General features: G+C 40.7%; 1 protein-coding gene across 2 annotated transcripts in view; it reads left to right on the top strand.

The window, feature by feature from the left end:
• The window catches only part of PUDP (pseudouridine 5'-phosphatase), a 142,102-nt gene extending 125,864 nt beyond the window's left edge, over positions 1-16,238 (top strand). The window contains exons 4-5 of one of the 2 annotated variants that reach the window (XR_008666069.1): positions 5,683-6,883; positions 16,117-16,238. Coding sequence is in view for 1 of the 2 variants with exons in the window: in XM_055337428.1 (XP_055193403.1) it covers positions 5,683-5,862 (180 nt within the window). In the remaining variant the exon portion in view is untranslated. Of the gene's footprint in view, positions 1-5,682; positions 7,863-16,116 lie in introns of those variants that run through there. The other variant, XM_055337428.1, reaches the window with a different exon arrangement.
• The last annotated feature ends 5,109 nt before the right edge of the window (positions 16,239-21,347 follow it).

Below are 21,347 nucleotides of genomic sequence, written 5' to 3'. Positions count from 1 at the left end.
CAAACAAGGCGGGGTGTTTGACAATGTCAAATGCCGCGAAGAGGTCAAGCAGGGGTAGCTGAGAAGAGGACGCTGGATTTGATGATTGGATCTCGCTTGAGATCACCAAGAAAGCAGTTTAGCTCTGAGAGAACATGAACTTAATGTCATCCCTGAGGATAATTTGGAAATGGATTATTTTAGAGGCTGGCTGGTGAACACTTAAATTAGAAAATGGAGGTCGCTATGAGTCAGGGTGGGCTCATTATGAACAAAACATGCCTGATTAGAATCATTTCACTGGACTGATAAATACAAGAAATGTAGTAGACCTGAAGGATCGTATCTTCATTTGAGCAAAAATTTGATGAAGTTTTTTAATCGTAGCTTTGAGGACTGGGTGATGATATAATCAAGATCAGGTTAAAATTATGGAAATTAATGATTAAGGGATATTCACGTGGGGGGTTGTTTCTCATAGTCTCCCCGTTGCTTGCTCATTGGTCGTCTCCCGTGGACCATTTTAATTAATAGCTTGGATGAAGAAAAAGATATTGTGCTGACCAGGGTTACAAAGTAGTAGAAGCTGGGATGATTAGCTAATGGATTGAGTGACACACTTGAGACCAAACTAAGCCAGGGCTATGGCTGGGCTGGATTGATTGAATGAATCTAACAAGATGGAGACTGATATCACCCAAGTACTTGGTCAAATACGCCAGCCTCTCAAATACCAATGAGGAGAGATATGCCTCAACAACTAAATAAAAAAAAATAACTACACATTTTAATTGACTCTCAGGGCAATGCGTGTCTTCAGTTAATCCATCTAACAACAACAGAAACTTACCCAACTGCACACACTTACAGAATAAATAAAATGTTGGTGGTGCCTGGGTGCCTTAGTCAGTTAAGCAACCAACTCTTGATTTTGGCTCAGGTCATGATCTCAGGGTTGTGAGATTGAGCCCCAGGTTGACTTCTGTGCTGGGCATGAATCCTGCTTCTGATTTTCTCTCTCTCTCTCTCTCCCCTTCTCCCCCACCCTGTCCACACCCCCTGCTTTCTCTCTCCCTCAAAAAGAAAAGGAAAGAAAGAAATGTTGAACACAATGAAAGTTAACTCCAGTTTGGACCTCACTGTAGATGATTGCATTTGTTAGAATAATACAGAGCCTGGTAACTACTTAAAAATAGCCTTTGGTATTTATATAGGCACATCCCCAATCAACAACAAATTTGATAAACCATGTAACTTTTGGCCTGGAAAAATTCATTTATGGGTTGTGAGTGTCACTGGAAACTCTACTGAACTGATCACCCACAGAGTTGTGCAGTTCTGTCCTGAGGGCCCAAATAATATATTTCCAGAGAAAGCCAGATATGGTGGTGAAGGACCAAAAGATAGGCACATGGATGGATGGAAGAAAGAGGAAAGAGAGAAAGGCATGAGGGCCTCGTGGAGATAGGGAATGGGATAAGAATGGAAGAGAAATAGGTTGGAGGGACAGACATGTACTTGAACCTTTCTTGATGATTCATATACTTGGGTGATTTCCCTGTACTTGTATCCAGACTTCTGCGTACAGCTGGTGATGACTAGCATACCGTAGCTACGATACCGTGTCTCAAACAGAACCTTCCTCATTGCACATTCCCTTTTTGACATTTCACACAATGATTAGTAACCATGTGAGTACTCCTTTCTCTGCCCCACTAGACACTAAGGTAGGTCCATGGGAACATACACTGTGTTGGTCTCTGTCATCACTGTATTTTTAATGCTTAGTATATAGCCATATGTAAGCATGTGCTAAGCACTCTATAAACGTATTTGAATTAATTTTTGAACATTGCTCAGCAATTCAATAACTTTCCTCTAAGGTGAAAATCTTTTAAACAGAATCTGTATAATGAAAAGAAAAATGCCTTTCGTGTTAGCATGTGAATGTTGCCGGCTACAAAGGAAAAATACATTCTCTCATAATACATGGAATGTCAATGAAATCTGAACAATTGGTTCATAAAGCAGATTATTAGTAAATCTCTTCAGGCTGGTATCATATAAGTCACATTTTCTCTTTATAATGCCTTAAGTTAGAAATCAAGAACAAAGAGATAAATAGAAATCAAGAACAAAGAGATAAATAGGTTAGTATAGATAAATAGAAACAAGGAAATATTTAAAATTTTAAAGTACACATTTTTAAAAACTCATGGGTTGAAAAAGATATCATAATAGAATGGAAGATATAAAGAATGATAATACTATATACTTTACAAAGGGGAGATACTATAGAGCAGGATCTTAAGGGAAAATTTAAATCTTGAGTGTTGCTTTAGAAGAGAAAGTAAGATGGACATAAATGAGTTGAACATCTACAGTTGGGTGTTAGGAAAAGAACAACAGATTAACCTTCTCTGAAGTCAAAAGAATAAAATAGTAAGACTGAAAAACCTCTGGCAAGACTGATTAGCAGTCACAGAAAAAGATCTGAGAGAGAGATAAATATACTATCAGAATAAAAAATATATAGAGATACTGCTGAGATCAAGAAGATAATAACACAATAGCATTAATTACTTTACACCAATAAGTTAAAAAATGTAAATTTTCAAAATCCTAGAAAGATAGAATTGACTCAAAAAGAAACATAAAATTTAAAAGCTGAAGAAAAGGCCTATACCCACATGGTTTTTATATATTGATTCTAGTAAACGATCAGCAAATAATTCCAAACCAATACAATTCTCCCAGAGACCAGAAAAATAAGAAACTGATCTCAACTTAATCTATTACACTACCTAACTTTAATAACCAAGTTATCCAAGGAGAATAAATGTTAAGTCTAAGAATGAACATCTTAAAATAACAATAAAGTAATCTAGTAGTGTATAAAGAATAATAATCACATCATGGGAAAATTGGGGTGGTCTTAGAAATACAAAGCTGGATTAACATTAGAAAGATCATTCTATTGAGGCGCTTGGGTGGCTCAATGGTTGAGCATCTGCCTTTGGCTCAGGGTGTGATCCCGGGGTCCTGGAATCGAGTCCCACATCAAGCTCCCTGCTTTTCCCTTAGCCTATGTCTCTGCCTGTCTCTCTCTGTGTCTCATAAATAAATAAAATCTTTTAAAAAAATAAGAAAGATCATTCTATTAATCGCTAGAGAAAAACCTATATGACCATTTTAATAGGTTAAGAAAAAGCATGTGATAAAGTCCGAATTAATTACTCACTTTTTTTTTTTTTAAGAGATCCTTACCAATTAGGGCTAGAGAGCAACTTTCCTACTCTGACAAATATCTATTTAAAACAAACTAAAGGGCACCTGGGTGGCTCAGTCAGTTGACCATACGACTCATGATTTTGGTTCAGGTCATGATCTTGGGGTCATGGGATTGAGCCCCATGTCTGGCTCCACCCTCAGTGGGGAGTCTCCTTCTCCCTCTCCCTCTGTTCCTCCCTCTGCTCGCTTGCTCTCTCTCCAGTAAATAAATAAATAAATAAAATCTTAAAAAAATAAAGCAAAACTGAGTTGAAATATATTTAATGGTGAAAAGGTAAAAGTATTTTTGTTTAAGATCAGGAATAAGAATGTTTTTTATTACCACCTCCATTCAGCTTTCTATTGGAGGTACTAAAGAATAAGAAGAAAATAAAATAAAATCTATGAAGGTTACAAAGGAAGGAGCTGTTATCCTTCAGAGCTTATTCATTGTCTACCTAGAAAACCTTGGGCCTCAAAGAATAATGAGATACAATTGTTCAAAACAATGAGGTTTTATCACAGTTGCTGGATACCATATAAATATTCCCAAACACTTGTATATTGATATACTGGCCATAATTAGAACATACCTTTTTAGAAAATATCTTTCACAAAGGCACACAAACATTAGGAACCAGGAATGAATAGACTAAAATTGGCGAAAAGACTTTATGAGGATCTTCCAAACATATATTGAAAAATAATAAAGGAGATCAAAATTAATGAGGCATTAAACATAACAGTGATACCAATGTTAGAGAGTGCCTTTCACCTTGAAACCATTGATCAGGACCAGCCAAAACTGCTGGGATCTTTGCTTAGTCCTAGCATGTCTGTAACTCCTGATTTGCAGCAGAGAACAGGAAATGCCCTAATCTGTGTCTGAAAAGGGTTATCAAAGCATGAGATCCCATGCTGTATTTCATCTTTCAATAAGATGGTTGTTAGAACAAATACATTTTATTTTATTTTATTTTATTTTATTTTATTTTATTTTATTTTATTTTATTTTATTTTATTTTATTTTATTTTTTTAAAGATTGTATTCATTTATTTGAGAGAAAGATAGCATGTAGAACCAGGGGATAAGGAGGGGCAGGGGCAGAGGGAGAAGCAAAAGAGTATCTCAACCATGATTACTTTGGTGACCTTTTGTTTTTTATTAATGTATATTTCCCCTTGAATTCCACTCATTACATATGCCTTTGGTGCCTATAAAGTGACCAGCATATGCCTCTATTTGTCCAACCTGGTAGCAGCTTACTTTTCATTTTTACTTTTTATCTCCAGAGATTTTGGGGGAACAAATATACCAAGGATTTAGAACCCTATAATTTGCAATTGCACTCTATTCCCTTCAACAATATATCTAGGAAAGGCTGGAGAGAGTGTCTTTTTTGCTAAGTGTTTTCTGGATGTATGCGTGGGAGGGGTGGTAACCAACTTTGATTCAAGAACTAAGCAAAATAAAAGAAGGTAATTCCTAAAGATCCTGCATTGTATCTATTTAGTAATATTTTAATCACAGTATGTTGATTTGTCCTATCAAATGCCTGCTGGTTTAGCTGCAAGGAGACATAATTTGGAAGATAACTTACATATAATGTATTGTCAGGTAACATGACATAAATTATTACAGTACTATATTTTATACCTTACAACGTTAAATAACAGTGAATAGTCAATGATACAATGTTAATCCAGAAATAAATCACAGCCATGAGTCCTGAGGTGTTATTTTTTGTCTAATGATGCTTATCCTCCACCCGTTTCTTGATATGTGATGACAGAAGTGTCTGCTTTGAGCTTCTCCAGATCTTTAACAACCAATCCTATTTAGCAGTTGTTTTGAGGTCCAAGCTTGGACATCTAAAGTTCAGAGGTCATGAGGTCAGTGAATGGACTTGGTCATGGGAAGTGGATGCAGTTTTATCAAGACACAGGAAACGTAGATTGTGGAGTATACTTAACATTTTCTGCTGTATCAGGAGTCCTACCTTTTTGCTTATGGTGAAAGTTAAGACTGGTCATCCCAATCTATAAAAAGATGCCTTGGCTAAGATGGCCCAGAATTCATTCTTGACAGCCTTTTTTTTCTTTATTCGTTTTGTTGTATCTTCTTTGTTTTTTTCTTTTGTTGTTGTTGTTATTAGTTGTTTTTAATCTGAGAGGATCACTGTCATTCATTTTTTTTGTTACGTAATCTTTGTTTAAACCTTATTACCAACATCTGACCTAAATTGAGTCAATTATTGCTGCTTTTTCATCCCATAGTGGTGATTTAAATCTGGACAATGGTACAAATCCATTAAAAATTAATTAAGACTAAAACTACTGGCTACTTTTAAAAATTCTCAAATGTTAATGACACAAGGAAAAACAAATCTATGTTTCTATTGTTGATTCATGTTCTTCTCTCTCTTCTTTTAGAACTTTACATGCTATTACCCACTGAAGATGGAATTCAACATAAAAACTATCTTGGGCTACATCAAAGAGATCACTGAAGCACCGAAAGGCCTCCAGGATGTCACATCTTATGATATACAGAGGGCTACAGTGTATTCTGCAGAGTTGGGTTCGAAAAAAGAAGATAAATGGAAGTTATAGGGAATTTCAGGAAACTGAAAGTTTCTTGAACCCATGGCCATCAACCCATTGAATGAATGCTGCATGTCTTTGAAGCACTGTTGACTTGCCACTTGCTGCATGAGGACTCACCAGGGAAGCACCACTTCATGACAGCCTGCAACTCTGGCCCCCAAACGTCAGTGTCCAGGCGTATGGGGCTGGACCACGTAAAGGATGCATTTTGTAGAAAGGGAGGTCACGAGGTCCTGGAATCCAAACAGGTTCCCAGAAGTACCTTGACATCTCCCTACCAAATGCATGGTCACCCTATTGCAATAGTAGGGTGCTCACATTCATATTCTCACTATGGATGCCATGCTTTTTTTCATTGTGTTGACTTCCTTTGCCATGGTGGAGGTTTTCAGGGTCTGAAAGGATAGGAGCCTCAGCATTTTAGCATCAGTTGGTAGAGACTCTTCCTCCTCGCCTTCCATCTATCAAATCACTGACCAAAGAGCAGCATCAATGGAGAGCCTCAAGCAAAGGTCTCAGGTAGCAATCCCTGGGATGTTCTGGCTCTGGTGTCCCTGAAAGTTTGCAACTAGGTTTATATCCCTTGGCTTAACGATGGAAGGGTCCAAAATCATAAATTCAAAGTACAATAGAAGAAAATAATAATTCATCCAGTGACTGCCATAAACACAGTCTGATGTCTTAAATTTATTCCATTGACTATTCTTCAAACCAGAAGAGATGCGTGTCAACATAGAAATGGTCTTTATTATGGGGAGAAAATGCCATGGGGACTGTTGATTCTCGGTCACTGAAGCCAGTTTCTTATTTGTGGGACAAGGATGTCTTGCACAAAGCTCTCTCCTGTAAGCTAATGGCAACTAATACCTTTGTATCTACATCTAGTAGTCTTGATATCATAGTTTTTACCTGTCTTAGATGAGGGGCCTCCTGTAGTCCCCACAATGGGATCCAGTTCTTTCTGCACATTCGTGGAGCGACTTGGAGAACAGAAAGCTGGTTTGCTGAAGGACCACTGGGTAGAGAGGTAAAAAACTCCTCATTTGTTTAAATGCAAGCTTAACTATGGCAAATATAGAAAAGCATGTGGGAAGATTTCTTTTACAGAACACATTTCTGTTGCCTAGGATATGAATCCTTAATGTCTTTCTAAGTAGTGATTGGAATTTACAAACAGAATCTTCCCTGTTTTGCATGACTCCATGTGAGCTAATGTTTGAAATGCCTTTGGAGTCACTAGTTATTTTGTTTGTATTCCATGCTCAGAAAATCAGAGGGGAGGGTTTTAACCTTGATATTTTGGCTCCTAGAATGGTAGGTACATGAGAAGCTCTAATTTTCATCCAAGGGATATAAGGTGGGTTGCAATCTCTAAATAAACAGTAGTAGGATGCCCTTTGTTGCTATATTGTTCTTTTAATGGGACCTGCATTCAGAATTCTCTAAGGAAGTAGCTGAGAGAATGATGTTTAACCTTACTTCAAAAGGGCTATTCTCAAGTCTCCTTGAGTATATTCATGCCCAGAATTATATCAGGAGCTGCTGTGCACCGCTTCAGGGACACCACTGACCTATGAAAATGTATCCATCAGCCCATGCCATTAACTTGGACAACCATCTAGTCAGTGGTATGATCTTGACCCTTGTAGGGGCCAAATCTAGGAATTTCTCTGATATCTATTGATCCCATTCATCCTAAAAGTTTTTCTCTCTTTTCTATAGTCTAACTTTATGGATGAAAGTTTGGCTTGTTAAGTTAGTGTCTGAATTAGATCCTGAAAACCTTGAGTTTGGAGCCACATGGGGAGCACTGGTTATTCCTTTATTTAAAAAGATGAAAAGTGGATGCCTGGGTGGCTCAGTGGTTGAGCGTCTGCCTTTGGCTCAGGTCATGATCCTGGGGTCCTGGGATCGAGTCCCACATCAGACTCCCGACAGGGAACCTGCCTCTCCCTCTGCCTGTGTCTCTGCCTCTCTCATGAATGAACAAATAAAATATTTTTTTAAAAAAAGATGAATAGTTATTCTCTTGGGAAATTTCATTTTAGAAGATGATTGCAAAGAGTTCCCACAGATATGTCCAAATAGAAGTCCAGCCTATTCTGCCTGCCATCATATCCCACCCCAGGTACATTCTTTCTATCCTGAAGTTTGCTGGAGCCCAGTGTCCATCCATGTACTGGCCCTGTTCCCATCAATAAGAGTCCCTAAAGTTATTTTTTTCTGCCAAAAGGAAATACATATTTCAAGAGTCCCTTTGCACATAGCTTCATGCATTCTACAATGTTACATGACACAGAGTAATTAAAACTTCTAGTTTTAAATAATGGCATACCTTCCAAAATGGTGTGATTTTACAAAATCTGCTAAATGATTCATGAATGGCAGCTCCTTTGCTATGCCGTGTGAAGTCAAGAATCTATTGATAAGAACTACAGGTCTTTAGAAGAAAACTTGTATTTTTTCATTCAGATTTGCTAAGACAGAGGAAAGTACTCTGTGTTTAGAAGCATGATTACACCTCCAATGTCCTCAGATACAGTAGATTGTGCCCCATAGTGAGTGGTGGTACGGTTTACAGACTAATTAGGTTCTGCAGAGAGATCGGTTTCAGAGAACAGGTGATATCTGCCATTATTCCTAGCATGGTCCTCCTGTGGGGACATTTCTTCACACCCACTTGGTTGCTCACTAAAAGAGAATCTTGATACACCTGCCAAGGGACAATGACCTGTGTGGGCTCGGAGATGGATCACCAGGCTGTCCTGCTGTCTGCAGACAGTAAGGTGCTGTGCCTATACCCATTTTAGGAGCAAAAGTCTTTAGGGGAAATTTATGTGAGCAGCAAGTTTTATGATCGTGTATCTCACCCTTTGCATACTTTTGGAGCCATTCACACCCGCCCTGCTCACAAGGACTCCACAGCCTTCTCCTCACAGAGGTTTTAGGGACAAAGCTCTCTGTTGTTTAAGAAAGACAGTCAGTATATTTGGGGAGTTGCTGGTCAGTAAATCCTAGAAGTGAGTCAACTACACTGGCCAGTGCTGATGTGTGAGCAAGATTTTGGTGGTGATGAAGGATAGTCTATTGGACATACAAGACACAAAAGAAATGGAATCTGATCACTGTTTACCCTCCACACCTTAGAGAGAGCCCCATATTAAGCCAGGCAACCCCAGCCTCGTGGGTGGATGGATAAATCAAACCACTTTCCACAGAGGATGGGTTGGCATCACCATATAGGTCTAAAGCTCATAGACTCTAAGCTACGGTCACGAGATTCATACCTGCCTCCCTCCAAATGCCAAACCATGTCCCAGATCTGGAGTTCTGTTGCTCAAGGCACAGAGTAGTCAGTTCCCCTCAAATGTGTGAGGATCTTCATGGTAAGATTTCTTCACACACTGCCACCAGTCCAACCACATGGGACATCCAGGTAAAACTCATGCTTCCAGTATCAGTATCAGTATCAGTATCAGTATCATGCTTCTCTCTAGAGAAGCTTCTCTCCTTTTTGGTCTCCTAGGAAAACCACATTTCAGAAGGGATTATTGAATCAATGCCCATATCCTTGATTTTGGAGTTAAATAAGAACTTGGGTCTTGGCTTTTTGTGGGGACAGACTTGGATAGCCCCCGCTGATCCCTTTAGCAATACATAACTAATGTACTCTTCGACCTACTAGATGGATAACCCAGGGACAATTTGCTTTCCTCTCTATTCAACCCTCATCTTTAAAAACTGAGTGTATAATGGCTACCTCGTGGACTATGGATGATCCCTTCCAGAAAGTCTGGAATACCCCAAATACCAGAGGCTGCAGCTTTTTCAAGTATAAAGTGAGAATTCTATAATCTGATTTTCCTAGGAGACTCAGAATAAGGACCCTATTTCTGAGAGTTTTCATGCCACTTATCCTGAAACTAGAGCTTTTTCTTGGCTCTGGTGTAAAGCAACCCATATCTCAGAGGCCCCGGTCTAGAATGCAGAGTTTATTCATGCACAGACGTTGGAACACACTCACAATTGCAATGATCTCAGGCCAAGGGAAACATCTTCCCAAGCACCTGGAGTCCCCTCAAGCCAGGGGAAGCAGGTGCTCTCTGTAATTGTTAGAGTCCTGGGGAGTAAAGTTCTCCTGGCCTGCAATTGGACTGGGATGGTTCTTACCCTTGGCTGTACATCAAGGGTACCCTTGACTGTACCCTTGACTGCACATCAGCATGACATGGGCAGAGTTTTCATGACATTCTCATCTTGAGTCTGCATCCTACCTTAGTGCTAGCATTTCTGGGGTTGGCCCCTGGCAGTGGTATTTGTAAAAGCTCCCTGGGTGATTCCATCGACACCATGGACTAGGGCTTCCCATGCCCCCGCCCAGGAGATGAAGTCTGGTTGTATGGTCATCACAACTACATCTCCTGAACTCTGGGTCCTCAGCCCCCAGGCTCTTGGCCCAGAGCCTCTCACTGCTCTTCTCCTTCTGGGACATCTGTTCTACAATGAACAAACACTTCCACTTTTTCAGCTTTCTCCCACTGCCTGGGTCTTCCCTGGGGCCACCACTGCCCTGCAGTGCTCTCCCACGGACAGCCATCCATCTGTATGTACCCTGAGAGGTTCAGGGGAGTAGCACTTATCGAATACTTGGTCTTCTCCCTTCAGCATCTGCTCCTTCCTTCCTCTCCGGCCACCTCCAGAGGCATGCCCTGCATTTATCTTCTTGCCGTACTAACACCCGCCTGAACTCCCCACTGTGCACATTCCTCTCTGTGATTTACATGTTCTATAGGGTTCCCATCAGATGAATCTTCCTCCCCTTGGGCAAGCTTTCCTGCTTGTCTTTCATGGCCTCAGACATCCCATGTCTCCTTTATCTTCTTAAACCTCTAGCTAATCCTCCCCTTGTATCTATCCATTTTCAGCCCACATTTTGGGCAGCTTCGTCTGGTCCTTCAAAGACATAATTAAGTGGCCCTCACGCAAAGCATTCTCATAGCACCTCATGCTGTGGTGAGACCCATCACAGAGCATTCAGATTGCCTATTTACCGCAGTTCTCCCCACCTGAATTGATCGGGTTCTCTAGAGAAACAAAACAAATAGGATATCCATAGGTATAGATATAGCTATATAGATATAGGTATGTAATACCTATCCATCCATAGATCTAGCTAGCTAGAGAGAGAGCCAGAGATAGATCGTCTTGATAGAAAGACAGGTAGATGCATAGGTGAATCCAATATATCTCTATCTCAATATAATTCCATTGGATCTACCTATTTATCTGTCATCTATCTAGAGAGATGTGGCTCTGTCTCTATAGAGAGCTATATTTTTATTTCTATCTGTCTGTCTAGTTCTCTCTCTCAAATTATTTTAAGGAATTGGCTCATATGATTGTAGGGGCTGGCAAGCCCAAAATCTGCAGGGCAGACCAGAAGGCTGGAAATTCAGCAGGGATTCTGAGTTGCAGTCTTGAGACAGAATTGCTTCTTCTTTGGGAAACTTCAGTCTTTGCTCCTAAGCCCCTCAAATGATTAAATAAGACCCACCTCCAGGCCCCATCCACTCCCCATCCATCGGCATTATGGAGGAAATCTCCTTTTCTCCAAGTCTGTCGATTTGAATGTAATCATATCTAAAACATAACTTCAGAGCAACATCTAGGCTAGCATTTAGCTGAAAACTGGGCACTGTAGCCTAGTCAAAATATATTTACATCGCACCACCTGTCTCAAATATGAAGCAGAGCGCGGTAGCTGGCCCTGTGGATGTAATTATTTTGTGTATAACTCCTGTATAACAATAATAGTAGCAATGATCAGGAAAGTTATTGAGTTCATACTGTGTAGGTAAACTATACACAGACTAGTCTATGTGCATACACTATGTGTTTGTTCTTAGCTTTTGCTCACAGTATTGTATTTGAACTTCACCACTGGTGTAGTGAAGTAGTGAAGTACTCGCCTTTGAGGCGAGTAGTTCTGCTTTATCTGAGGTGACTGAACTCAAAAAACCTTGATTTGTAAACCAAATGGATATCATCAATGAGAGGCAAGCTTGGGATTTAAATCTAGGTCTCCCGGCTTCTAGCCTTACCCCCCAAATCCTAGCATCTTCCTCTCTTCCCCTTGCTTCTATTGTTATTAGGTTATAATCATGTGCTCAGATGTAAGAGAAATGTATCTTTTCTGTGTCTCTTGAACTGTTTCTGTAAATGAGTATTTATGAACAATCTTTCTCCTCTCAAGTGTGTAAAAAAAATTCCAAGGGTCGCATTAAGCCTGTTATAACCCGGAGCCTCTCTCTTGACCCCCAGCTGCCTCTTGTTTTAAAACAATACTTGGAAGAAAATAAATTGCTAGCTCTCATGGCAGAGCCTTTATGCCAGGCTTTAGGGGATCATTACCATAATATTATGCGTCAGGAAGCAATTTTCCAAATGACACTTCAGTGACCCCAAAGAGCCTTAAATCAAAGAAGAGAGGCTTGGATTGTGACTATTTAGTGCAAAAATAGCCATCGACTTCTGTTTTTTAAAATAATCAAGCAGATATCACACAGAGGACAAAGTTATTTAGCTTTTGGTTCTTTGGACTATTGTCTGGGTTCAAGTGGACATCATCATTTTGTCGGTGAAGGCGCTAAATTTGGATGGTATTAGGAGGGGGGAAAAACAAATAAACCCAAGCTTAGAAATGTGTCATCCTTTCGCATGACAATTGGAGATTCTTGACTGAAATATTCATAAGACTAGATTATAAATGTCTCGGGAGAAGGGACCATATGTTATTCAATGTTTTATCCCTGCCTGCCTGATCAGTGCCTCATTCCAAACACAAAGGAGCCCAAGACCCACTTCTTGGACTGAGTTATTGAACTTCCTCAAAGTAGAGAATCAGGCCTTTCAGTAACGACTTGGTTTTCCTCTTTATTCAATAGTTTAGTTCTCCCAAATGCACAGAGAATGGGCCTTCCTCCTGCAGTTTCCAATATATTTTCCAGAAAATAAGATGTATGCTAATGTCATTTCAATTGAAAGAGCTTTTGACTAGGAGTATTATGGTCATTTGAGAATAATCACTTGCTGTTTGTATTATGCAAAAGACTTTGTCTAAAACACTCTGTTTGTAAATAAAGCCCAGAAAGTGCCTATAATCTAGATGTAGGTCCACCATTCACTTCCTAGAATACAGTTCTTGATAAAATACCAGAATAGGCATGCCACTTACTTCTGTGCGGTTAGAACAGTTGTGTTTTTTGGGTTTTTTTTTGTTTTGTTTTTTGTTTTTTTTGTTTTTGTAGGAATATGGGGCAGATGAAGAACCTGGCAGAGAGTCTCCAAACATTCAGTTCCTCCTTCCCATAGAGTCAAATTTTCAGGAGACTGAAGTAATGGTTGTCAAACCTGCTTTTCCTTAGAACAGCCCACAGAATATAGGACAGGAAGGGATTAAAACCAAGAACCCAAATGACTACCCTGGAGGAACATTAGTGCACATATCACAAAGAACGTATGGCCATCCTCCTTGTCCCTGTGTGGTGGGAATACCTGGCTAGAAATGTGTTAATAAACACTCAGGATTTCAAGAAAATGCCAATTAGAAACTAACTCCATAAAAAGGAAGAGTTCTGCACACACATTAGCTGGGGAAAGAGAAGAAAGTACCAAGAGAAGATCCCTACCAGCCTCCGGTGGGCCATGGCCCCCTATAGACGTCGCTCAAGCATTGCCCAGCAGGCATGTGGGAACATAAGGTGTATCCTTTGTAACCCACTGTGTTGCGCTAAGTCACAGTTCTCATCAGAGTAGGCCATCATTTGCATCATCAAAAAAGTCCTTTTACCTTCTTCCAAGAGTTCCAAATCAAACATCTTCTGCATAGATTGCTGTGTCTTGAGAATCTGATTATCAGCAGTAATTCAACTTGTTACAAGAAAACAGAGGATGGAGGAGCTCCACGGATGAAGCAAGGAGACGTATTGATGAGTCCATTCCATCAGCACTGAGGGAAGTAGCCCAGGGTAGGAACTAATGATGGTGCTGGGAGGATCCACTTGTCAGTTTAATCCTGAGGGCCTCGTGTGGGTTTGGGTGTCAAAACACAAAACAAATACCAACAGAAACCAAATCCAGACTTAGGAGAGTTGTATTCCAAAAGATTTCTGCAAGGGGGGAAAGCTACTAGGGGCATGGGATCTCTGGAGTTTGGGAGGATGCTCTGTCTATAAGGTCAGCAAGAACAGTTAGGCAAAAGAGGATTGTCTTTTTATGGAGAGGACAGTCATGACCTATAAGTCTAGAAGGAACCAGGCATGGGGAAGTGGGATGAAAGGTGGCATAACCCAATGGTAAACCAGCGCTTGTTTTCCCCTGAGCCAGCCTGTTCTGTATGGAGGGGCTGTCCTTGCTCAGGCTGAGGCTGCCAAACAAAAACTAGCTCAGTAAAAAACTCCAGGGCCTTTGAGCAAAGGAGAACAGCTGAGGCAAAGTTTGGTCAACAGGCATTTTGTTCCGGTGGATCAGTGGGGATGAGCTGTCCATTGTATCGTTCACAAGGCCAAGAATGGGAATCTGGAGGGCGGGGGGCGGTGTCTGACCTTCTCCTAGGTAAACCAGCGGGCCTCCATGAGCCTTATCTAACCCACGTGAGGAAAGGTGGTTCTTTGCAGTCTGCAGCTTTCCAGAACAGAGGCAGTGGGGTAACTGCTTAGCCTTCCCTGTTTTGCAGGATCCCAAGGTTCAGGTAGAGTTCACCATTGTCCTGGGTCAGTCCTTCGGATGAATCTTGATGGGAACATCAGTACTAATGGTCCGTGCCCTGGCTGCTCAGGCTCCATGCACCCAGCATAGAAAGAAGCAAGCTTGGCATGTGCAGAGGGAATGTCTTGAGGACTCCCATTTCATGGGATGTCCCAGGTGCTGCGGTTATGTTGCTACGACTGGTCTTGGCCATGTTGCTGAGGAAATCCTCAGGCGTGCTGCAGTCTCCGGGAAGCAGCGCTGGAGGAGGCCTCTTCCTTGACCCTTTGGAACAAGCTCACTGCATGCGCCTTAGAAAGGGCTTCATTTCTGTACAACAGCTTCATTAAGCTGGAATTCACATGCCGTTCAATTCACACACCTCATTCTACAACTCCGTGTTTTTTAGTAGATTCACAGGGCTGTGCATCCGTTACCGCAATTTTAGAATATTTTTATTCCCCTTAAAAGAAACCCCCATACACATCAGCAGTCATTCTCCATTCCTCCGTCTGCCAGCTCCTGGAAGCCACTGGTCTCTCTTTGTTCCTATAGATTTGGCTTCTCTGGACATTTCATGTAAATGCAATCTACAATACGTGGCCTCTTGTGTCCGGCTTCTTTCACTGCACATAGTATCTCTGAGGTTCCTCACACCGTAGCATGTGTCAGAATGCCGTTGTTTTTTATGGCCAAATAATGTTCCGTTATGTGGATGGAACATATGTTGCTAACCCATTCATCAGTTGGTGGACGTTTGGGGTTTCTCCACATATTAGCTATTATGAAGAATGCTCCTGTGAACATTCATATAGGAGTTTTTGTGGGGACAAATGTTTTTTATTTCTCTTGGATAGATGCTTTTATTTCTACGACACTCTCATGACCCACAGAGGCTGCCCACTCTTAGAGAGTGGGTCCCAGTAAGTACCTACTTGCAAGCACCTGCGTAATCCAGGATTCTGGTGCTGCAAACCCTGGGCGGAACTAAATAAGCCACACCTACCCCAGATCTTATACTCTTGACGTGGCTCATGCTATCTGCATGTCCCATAACTTAGGTTTGCTCTGGATGTCTTAGCGCAATCGTTTTCTCAAGAGATTAAAAAGCCCATTTCCTCCTAGAGGAAAATGTTGGAGGGTAAGGGGTTGGCCTGGATACAGTGATGGCTGTATCCCCTGACAAAAAATGTTTGCAACAAGGAAGTGTCTATTTGATCCAATGATACTTTAAGTCCATGCATTCAGGAAGTGATGGATAGAGAGAAGACACAGGATTTGGGTCAGAAGAACTTGGCTCAGTCCCATTTGGGCTCTTTCTTAGCTGTGGGAGAGACCATTTGCTCACCCCCTCTTCCATACGCCCAGGCATGCCCATTTCCAGTCTTTCTCATCGTTAGGTGCACCCAGGTGCCCAGGTCCTCCCAGAAGTAAGCAGAAGTGAATGTGCTAGGCATAACTATGGAACTCTGTCACAGGATATCCCTTCCCCCCCACCCCTGCACTTCTTTCCAGAGGACTGCAGTGCTGATGCCTAGAGGGATGCTGCGAGATGAGGGCTGAAGATGGTAGAAGCAGGACAGCTTGGATCCCTGAATGACCATGTGGACCAGAGGCTTCCACCGTACCGCAGCACAAGCTCTCCTCTGAAGTGCTACCTCTGGTAAGTGATATTTCTCCCCAGAATCTCATCTGACAGAGATTATAGCAGTGCCAATATCTTCTGTTCTTGTGAGAATAAATTAAACCACACATGTAAAAAGCTCTGGAGCTATAAATTGTAGCACAGACATCTATTGTTAGAATTCCCATTGATGTGAGAAATCATGGTTTATTGGTCATAGCTGAAGCTCTAGATTTATTCACACCGAGTGGGATTAGACTTGTAGTTTTTAGAAAATGTGGAAGGAGACCAATGATCACCATATAAAGCTGATTTTCAAAACTCTGAATATTGGCTTTGTACAAAACTGAGAAACATTAAATATAAAACCAAAACAATCCTTTGCAACAGACATGGAACGATTGAAAGAAATTTTCCCACTAGTTGAATTTCATGGCATTAAAGTTTTCAGTTTTGAGGGGCTGTAATTATTTAGACATTTGCTCAGGGACACATTTAACAAAATAAGAATTTTCCAAAGTGACCATGTTATGTCGAAGAAGAGATCATGTGTCAGAAATAATAGAATCTAATCTAAACACAGGACCTTCTGGAATTGTCTTCTATTTTATAGCAGAGATTTTATTGAAAACTAGACACACTTATGAGACATTAATACCATCCGTCGTGCATGCCTGGAATTTATTGTGTGTGAATGCTCTGGTTGAATCATACATAGGGGTATGGCATTGTCATCAAGCACATTATATGGAATTAGTGAGAACATGTGTGTTATTTTATTTGATTTAAAAAAATATCTCTCAGAGTCACACCCTACCAAATCAAAACACTGGTCCAACAAAATGTAATCTAACATCTCTACCAGTGCTTAAAACTACACCTCATAGGATACAGAATGGATTTTGTGAGCTCGACAGTGGGAGTGTTATGGGTTCTCAATATGTGTGAAATTATAATAATTGTTTCTACTTGCCCTCTCTTTCAGAATCATTAATTGATTTTCCTTATTGTATTCGAATTAGAGTACATTTAAAAATGTTTTATTAATTGCCAGCATACTCCAGGCTCCTTGGCAGTAGCTTTCCACTCTGTAGAAGCTTGTTGCTTGTTTTTGTATTATTTATGAAGGGTATGTTTATTCTTTCTTAGCATAAAGAATACTTCTTCCAAGTGCTGGATTGCTCTCAGGAATAATGATGATGTGTTGATACAGAGAAGTGGAGCAATGTTTAGGCTCCTGCATCTGTCCTTGCGTCTTCCACTCACTGACTGAATTGACTTGGAAACTTGATGTAAATCCTGTGTGTCACTTTTCTCATTTATAAAATGAGAATGGGAACCACAGTGTCTCCTTCATAGGGTTGCTGTGAAGATTTAGGAGATTCACAGAATCACTCTTGGCCCCTTGTCAATGTTCAGTACTTGTGAGTTATTTTGATGGTTACGCCTTGGTTCTTAGCTGGTTTGTTTATTCATGAAATGATTACTTAGCACTTCCCATGTGCTAGAGACAGTGCTGGTTTCTTGCAAATATAGAGATAATGACAAGGGAGCTTCAGTGAGCTTCACACGTGAAGGGGAGACACCATAACCTCCGCTCGATATTGTGGTTATGGCTGAAGTAAATTCGAGAAATCTAGTATAAAGTAAGGAGTTCACAGTTAAGGTTGAGAAAGATAAGGCTTCACAGAGGAGTTGCTTTTGTTTTTTTGAAGGGGGGGGGTATTTTCTTTTCTAATTGTATGATTTCCCTGCCATGAAAGTTTAACACCATAGTTGCGTTGTACATCTATTTATGTACTGCGTGAATATTTGTGCTTTATACATAGGAACACTAAGATTTCTTGCTCCCCTAAGATTCGATCTTTGTCCCTTAGGGGTTCTGTTGTCTCCATTGACAGTGCATGGTATAGCGAGAAATAGCACCATTGATTGGGCAGAGGAGATTTGCAAAAGACAAGTAAGAGTGTATTCCCATGATCATACTGGCCGAAGCATCTTACATATTCCTGAATGACACAATCCACACACTTCCCCATATCAACATCTACATACAGTTGTGTTTACATCTACATATCCCTTGTGTATGCCGATGCTGGTTAGGTGTGTGCTTAGGTTATCATACTTTAAAACATACCTACGGGATCCCTGGGTGGCGCAGCGGTTTAGCGCCTGCCTTTGGCCCGGGGCACGATCCTGGAGACCCGGGATCGAATCCCACGTCGGGCTCCCGGTGCATGGAGCCTGCTTCTCCCTCTGCCTGTGTCTCTGCCTCTCTCTCTCATTCTGTATGACTATCATAAATAAATAAAAATTTAAAAAAAATAAATTCTTAAAAAAAAAATAAAAAAATAAAACATACCTACTTCTAATTAGCAAGGGGAATTTCCATTATTCTTAACATATCCTTTTTAGTGATTTTTCACATAATTCAGAGTAGAGAAAAGAGCGTATAATCCTCCAAATATTATTTTATATCAATGACTTACTGAGTGGACAAATCTTGTAGTTCATAGGTCACAAAGCTGGAGAGGCAACATGTTAAAAAAAAAAAAGCCTCATTAAAATCTGTTTTCCCATCATTTTTGTAGGATATATGGCCATAGTAGAAAAGTATTAATGAGAAACAAAAAAGTCAGCTGTGATCCTACCACCATGGAAGCATCATTGTAAATGTCTGAGTGTCTATATACACACGTGTTCTGGTGGTAAGAAATATACACAGAGGGCAGCCCTGGTGGCTCAGCGGTTTAGCACTGCCTTCAGGCCAGGGCACGATCCTGGAGACCTGGGATCGAGTCCCACATCGGGCTCCCTGCATGGAGCCTGCTTCTCCTTCTGCCTGTGTCTCTGCCTCTCTCTCTTTCTCTCTGTGTCTCTCATGAATAAATAAATAAAATCTTTTTTTTTAAAAAAAGAAATACACACAAAGGTAAGTGTCAAAAAAGAGGATGAAGATCTCCAAGACAGTAAGAGATACCCAGCTGTGTAGTCTAGAATTTAATCTTATTCAAAAAAAGGGATCTGGTCTTTGCCCATTAGCTTCTGGAAGTGACTCCTGAGCCCTTGGAATGTCCTGCCTGAGAAGGGTATCTTTTTTTTTTTCCCCCCTTGGGGCTCTAGGTCACTTGGTTGTGTAGCATTGTGATTTAGGGTAGGGGTGCTGACCATGCTAGAAAACCTAATGGAATGATAGAGGGTAGAGGCTTTGGGGTATACAGTATCAGCTTGTCTTCCTGAGTGGCTGGAGACTAAGGTCAGCCACATGGTTAGCCTATTGTTTTTACATGATGGAGCCCCCATAAAAACTCTGGACACCAAGTCTCAGGCAAGCATTCCTACTTGGCAATACCCCTGTGTGTAGTCACACTTCAGTGCTGGGAATGTAATACTGCCCATGTATCTTCAGGGAGAGAATACCTGGAAGCTCTGCATTTGCAGTTTTCCCTTTGCATCTCTACCTGCCTTCTCCCTTTGCTGATTTCCATGTGTACCCTTTCACTGTGGTAAACCATAACTGTGAGGAAAACAACTTTCTGTGCTATCTGTGAGTCCTTCTATAGAATTACTGAACCTGAGGGTGGTCTGGGGAAACCTCCCAGAGCTTGCTATTAGCATCAGAAGTGATAACCATCTTGAGGACTGCTCCCTCTGCCTTGGTGGTTGGCTAACTTCTGCATGGGCATGTAGTCAAATGGAACAGGAGGCCACAGGATGGGGTCAAAGTCAGGAGGTGAGATGTGGTGAGCAGGATATAATGCATGGGTCCAGCCGAGAAGCCAGAGACCATTCCTGGGAGTTTCCTAGCATAAGGACTGTTATTCAGGGATGGAACTTATTTCCTTTCCATGGCATGGTGCATGGATGGGTAACTCTGTTTAACAGGCTAGATGCCGCCATGTGGTGCTAGTGAATGCTAGGAACAGCAAACTCAGTACAACAGAGAAGATGTCATTGTGGGCATCATAGTCAGTGGGAGCTTCCTGGAGGAGGTGGGCTTTAGCTTGGAGGATGAATTATATTTGGCAAAGTCATTTGGAGAGTTGGCTGCAGGAGTGAACGTTCCAGGCACTGATGTTTAGGGAATGATTATAGTACAGGGCATAGACATTTCTTTGTTGGGGGATGGGTGGGATTGGACCCATGTAGTAGAGTGACAAAGTCAAATTTGAAAAGTTTGTGGGTGATCTTGAACCTCTGGGTAAAGAATCTGGGTTCTCTTATACCTGTTTTATTACTTACTGCCTTTAACTATGGCCTTGGGAAAATTAGTTTCTTCATTTGAAAAAACAGTCTGTTAATATTTAATTTAGAGAACTCTTGTGAAATGTAAGTAGGAAATGTATATAAAATATTTATTACTTTCCCTCACACCTTGGAGATGCTCAAAATAAGGGTTTCCTTTTATCCCAACCAAAAATAGCCTGCAGGTTTAAGCAGGAGAGTTCTATGAGAGATAGGGTATGTAAGATTTTTTTTTTCTTCTGGAAGAAAACAACAAAGATGAAATTGAATTAGAAATAAATTGAAAACCGAGAAAAGGAACTCAATAAATAAATAAATAAATAAACAAACAAATAAATAAATCTTTAGATATTCTGGAAATTGATACTTAAAAAAAAAAAAATCCCCAGGTCACACAACACAAGAGATGATGAACAGTAGAGAAACTCAACAGATGCTGTCTTTACCAAGTGACCCTGGTTAACATCATTAGTGATGAGTCATATGGAAATCATGGACTTCTGATAGGACATGATGAGAAGGGCATCTCACCTCTGAGGACTTCTTCCTCAGAACACGTATGTGCAGTTTAATCATTAGAAAGCATCAGACAAACCCAGGTTGAAGGATATTCTTAAAAAATCTCTAACCATCAAGGTCATAAAAAGCATGGAAATTCTCAGAAATTGTCATGGTGCAGAGGAGAGTAGGAGGCATAATATAATAGCTAAATGCAGTGTAGTATCCTGGATGGGATTCTGGAACAGAGAAATCTCATTTTTGGAAAAACTGGAGAAATCCTCATAAAGTCTATAAATATAGTTAATAGTAGTGTCCCAAGTTGGCTGCATAGTTTGGGCAAGCAGGCCATGGTCATGTAATATGTTAACATTAGGAG

The sequence above is a fragment of the Nyctereutes procyonoides genome, unplaced genomic scaffold (genome assembly GCF_905146905.1).
Source record: "Nyctereutes procyonoides isolate TBG_1078 unplaced genomic scaffold, NYPRO_anot_genome, whole genome shotgun sequence".
In the NCBI taxonomy this organism is placed as follows: Eukaryota; Metazoa; Chordata; class Mammalia; order Carnivora; family Canidae; genus Nyctereutes; species Nyctereutes procyonoides.
This window is presented reverse-complemented; position numbering and strand designations above follow the sequence as displayed.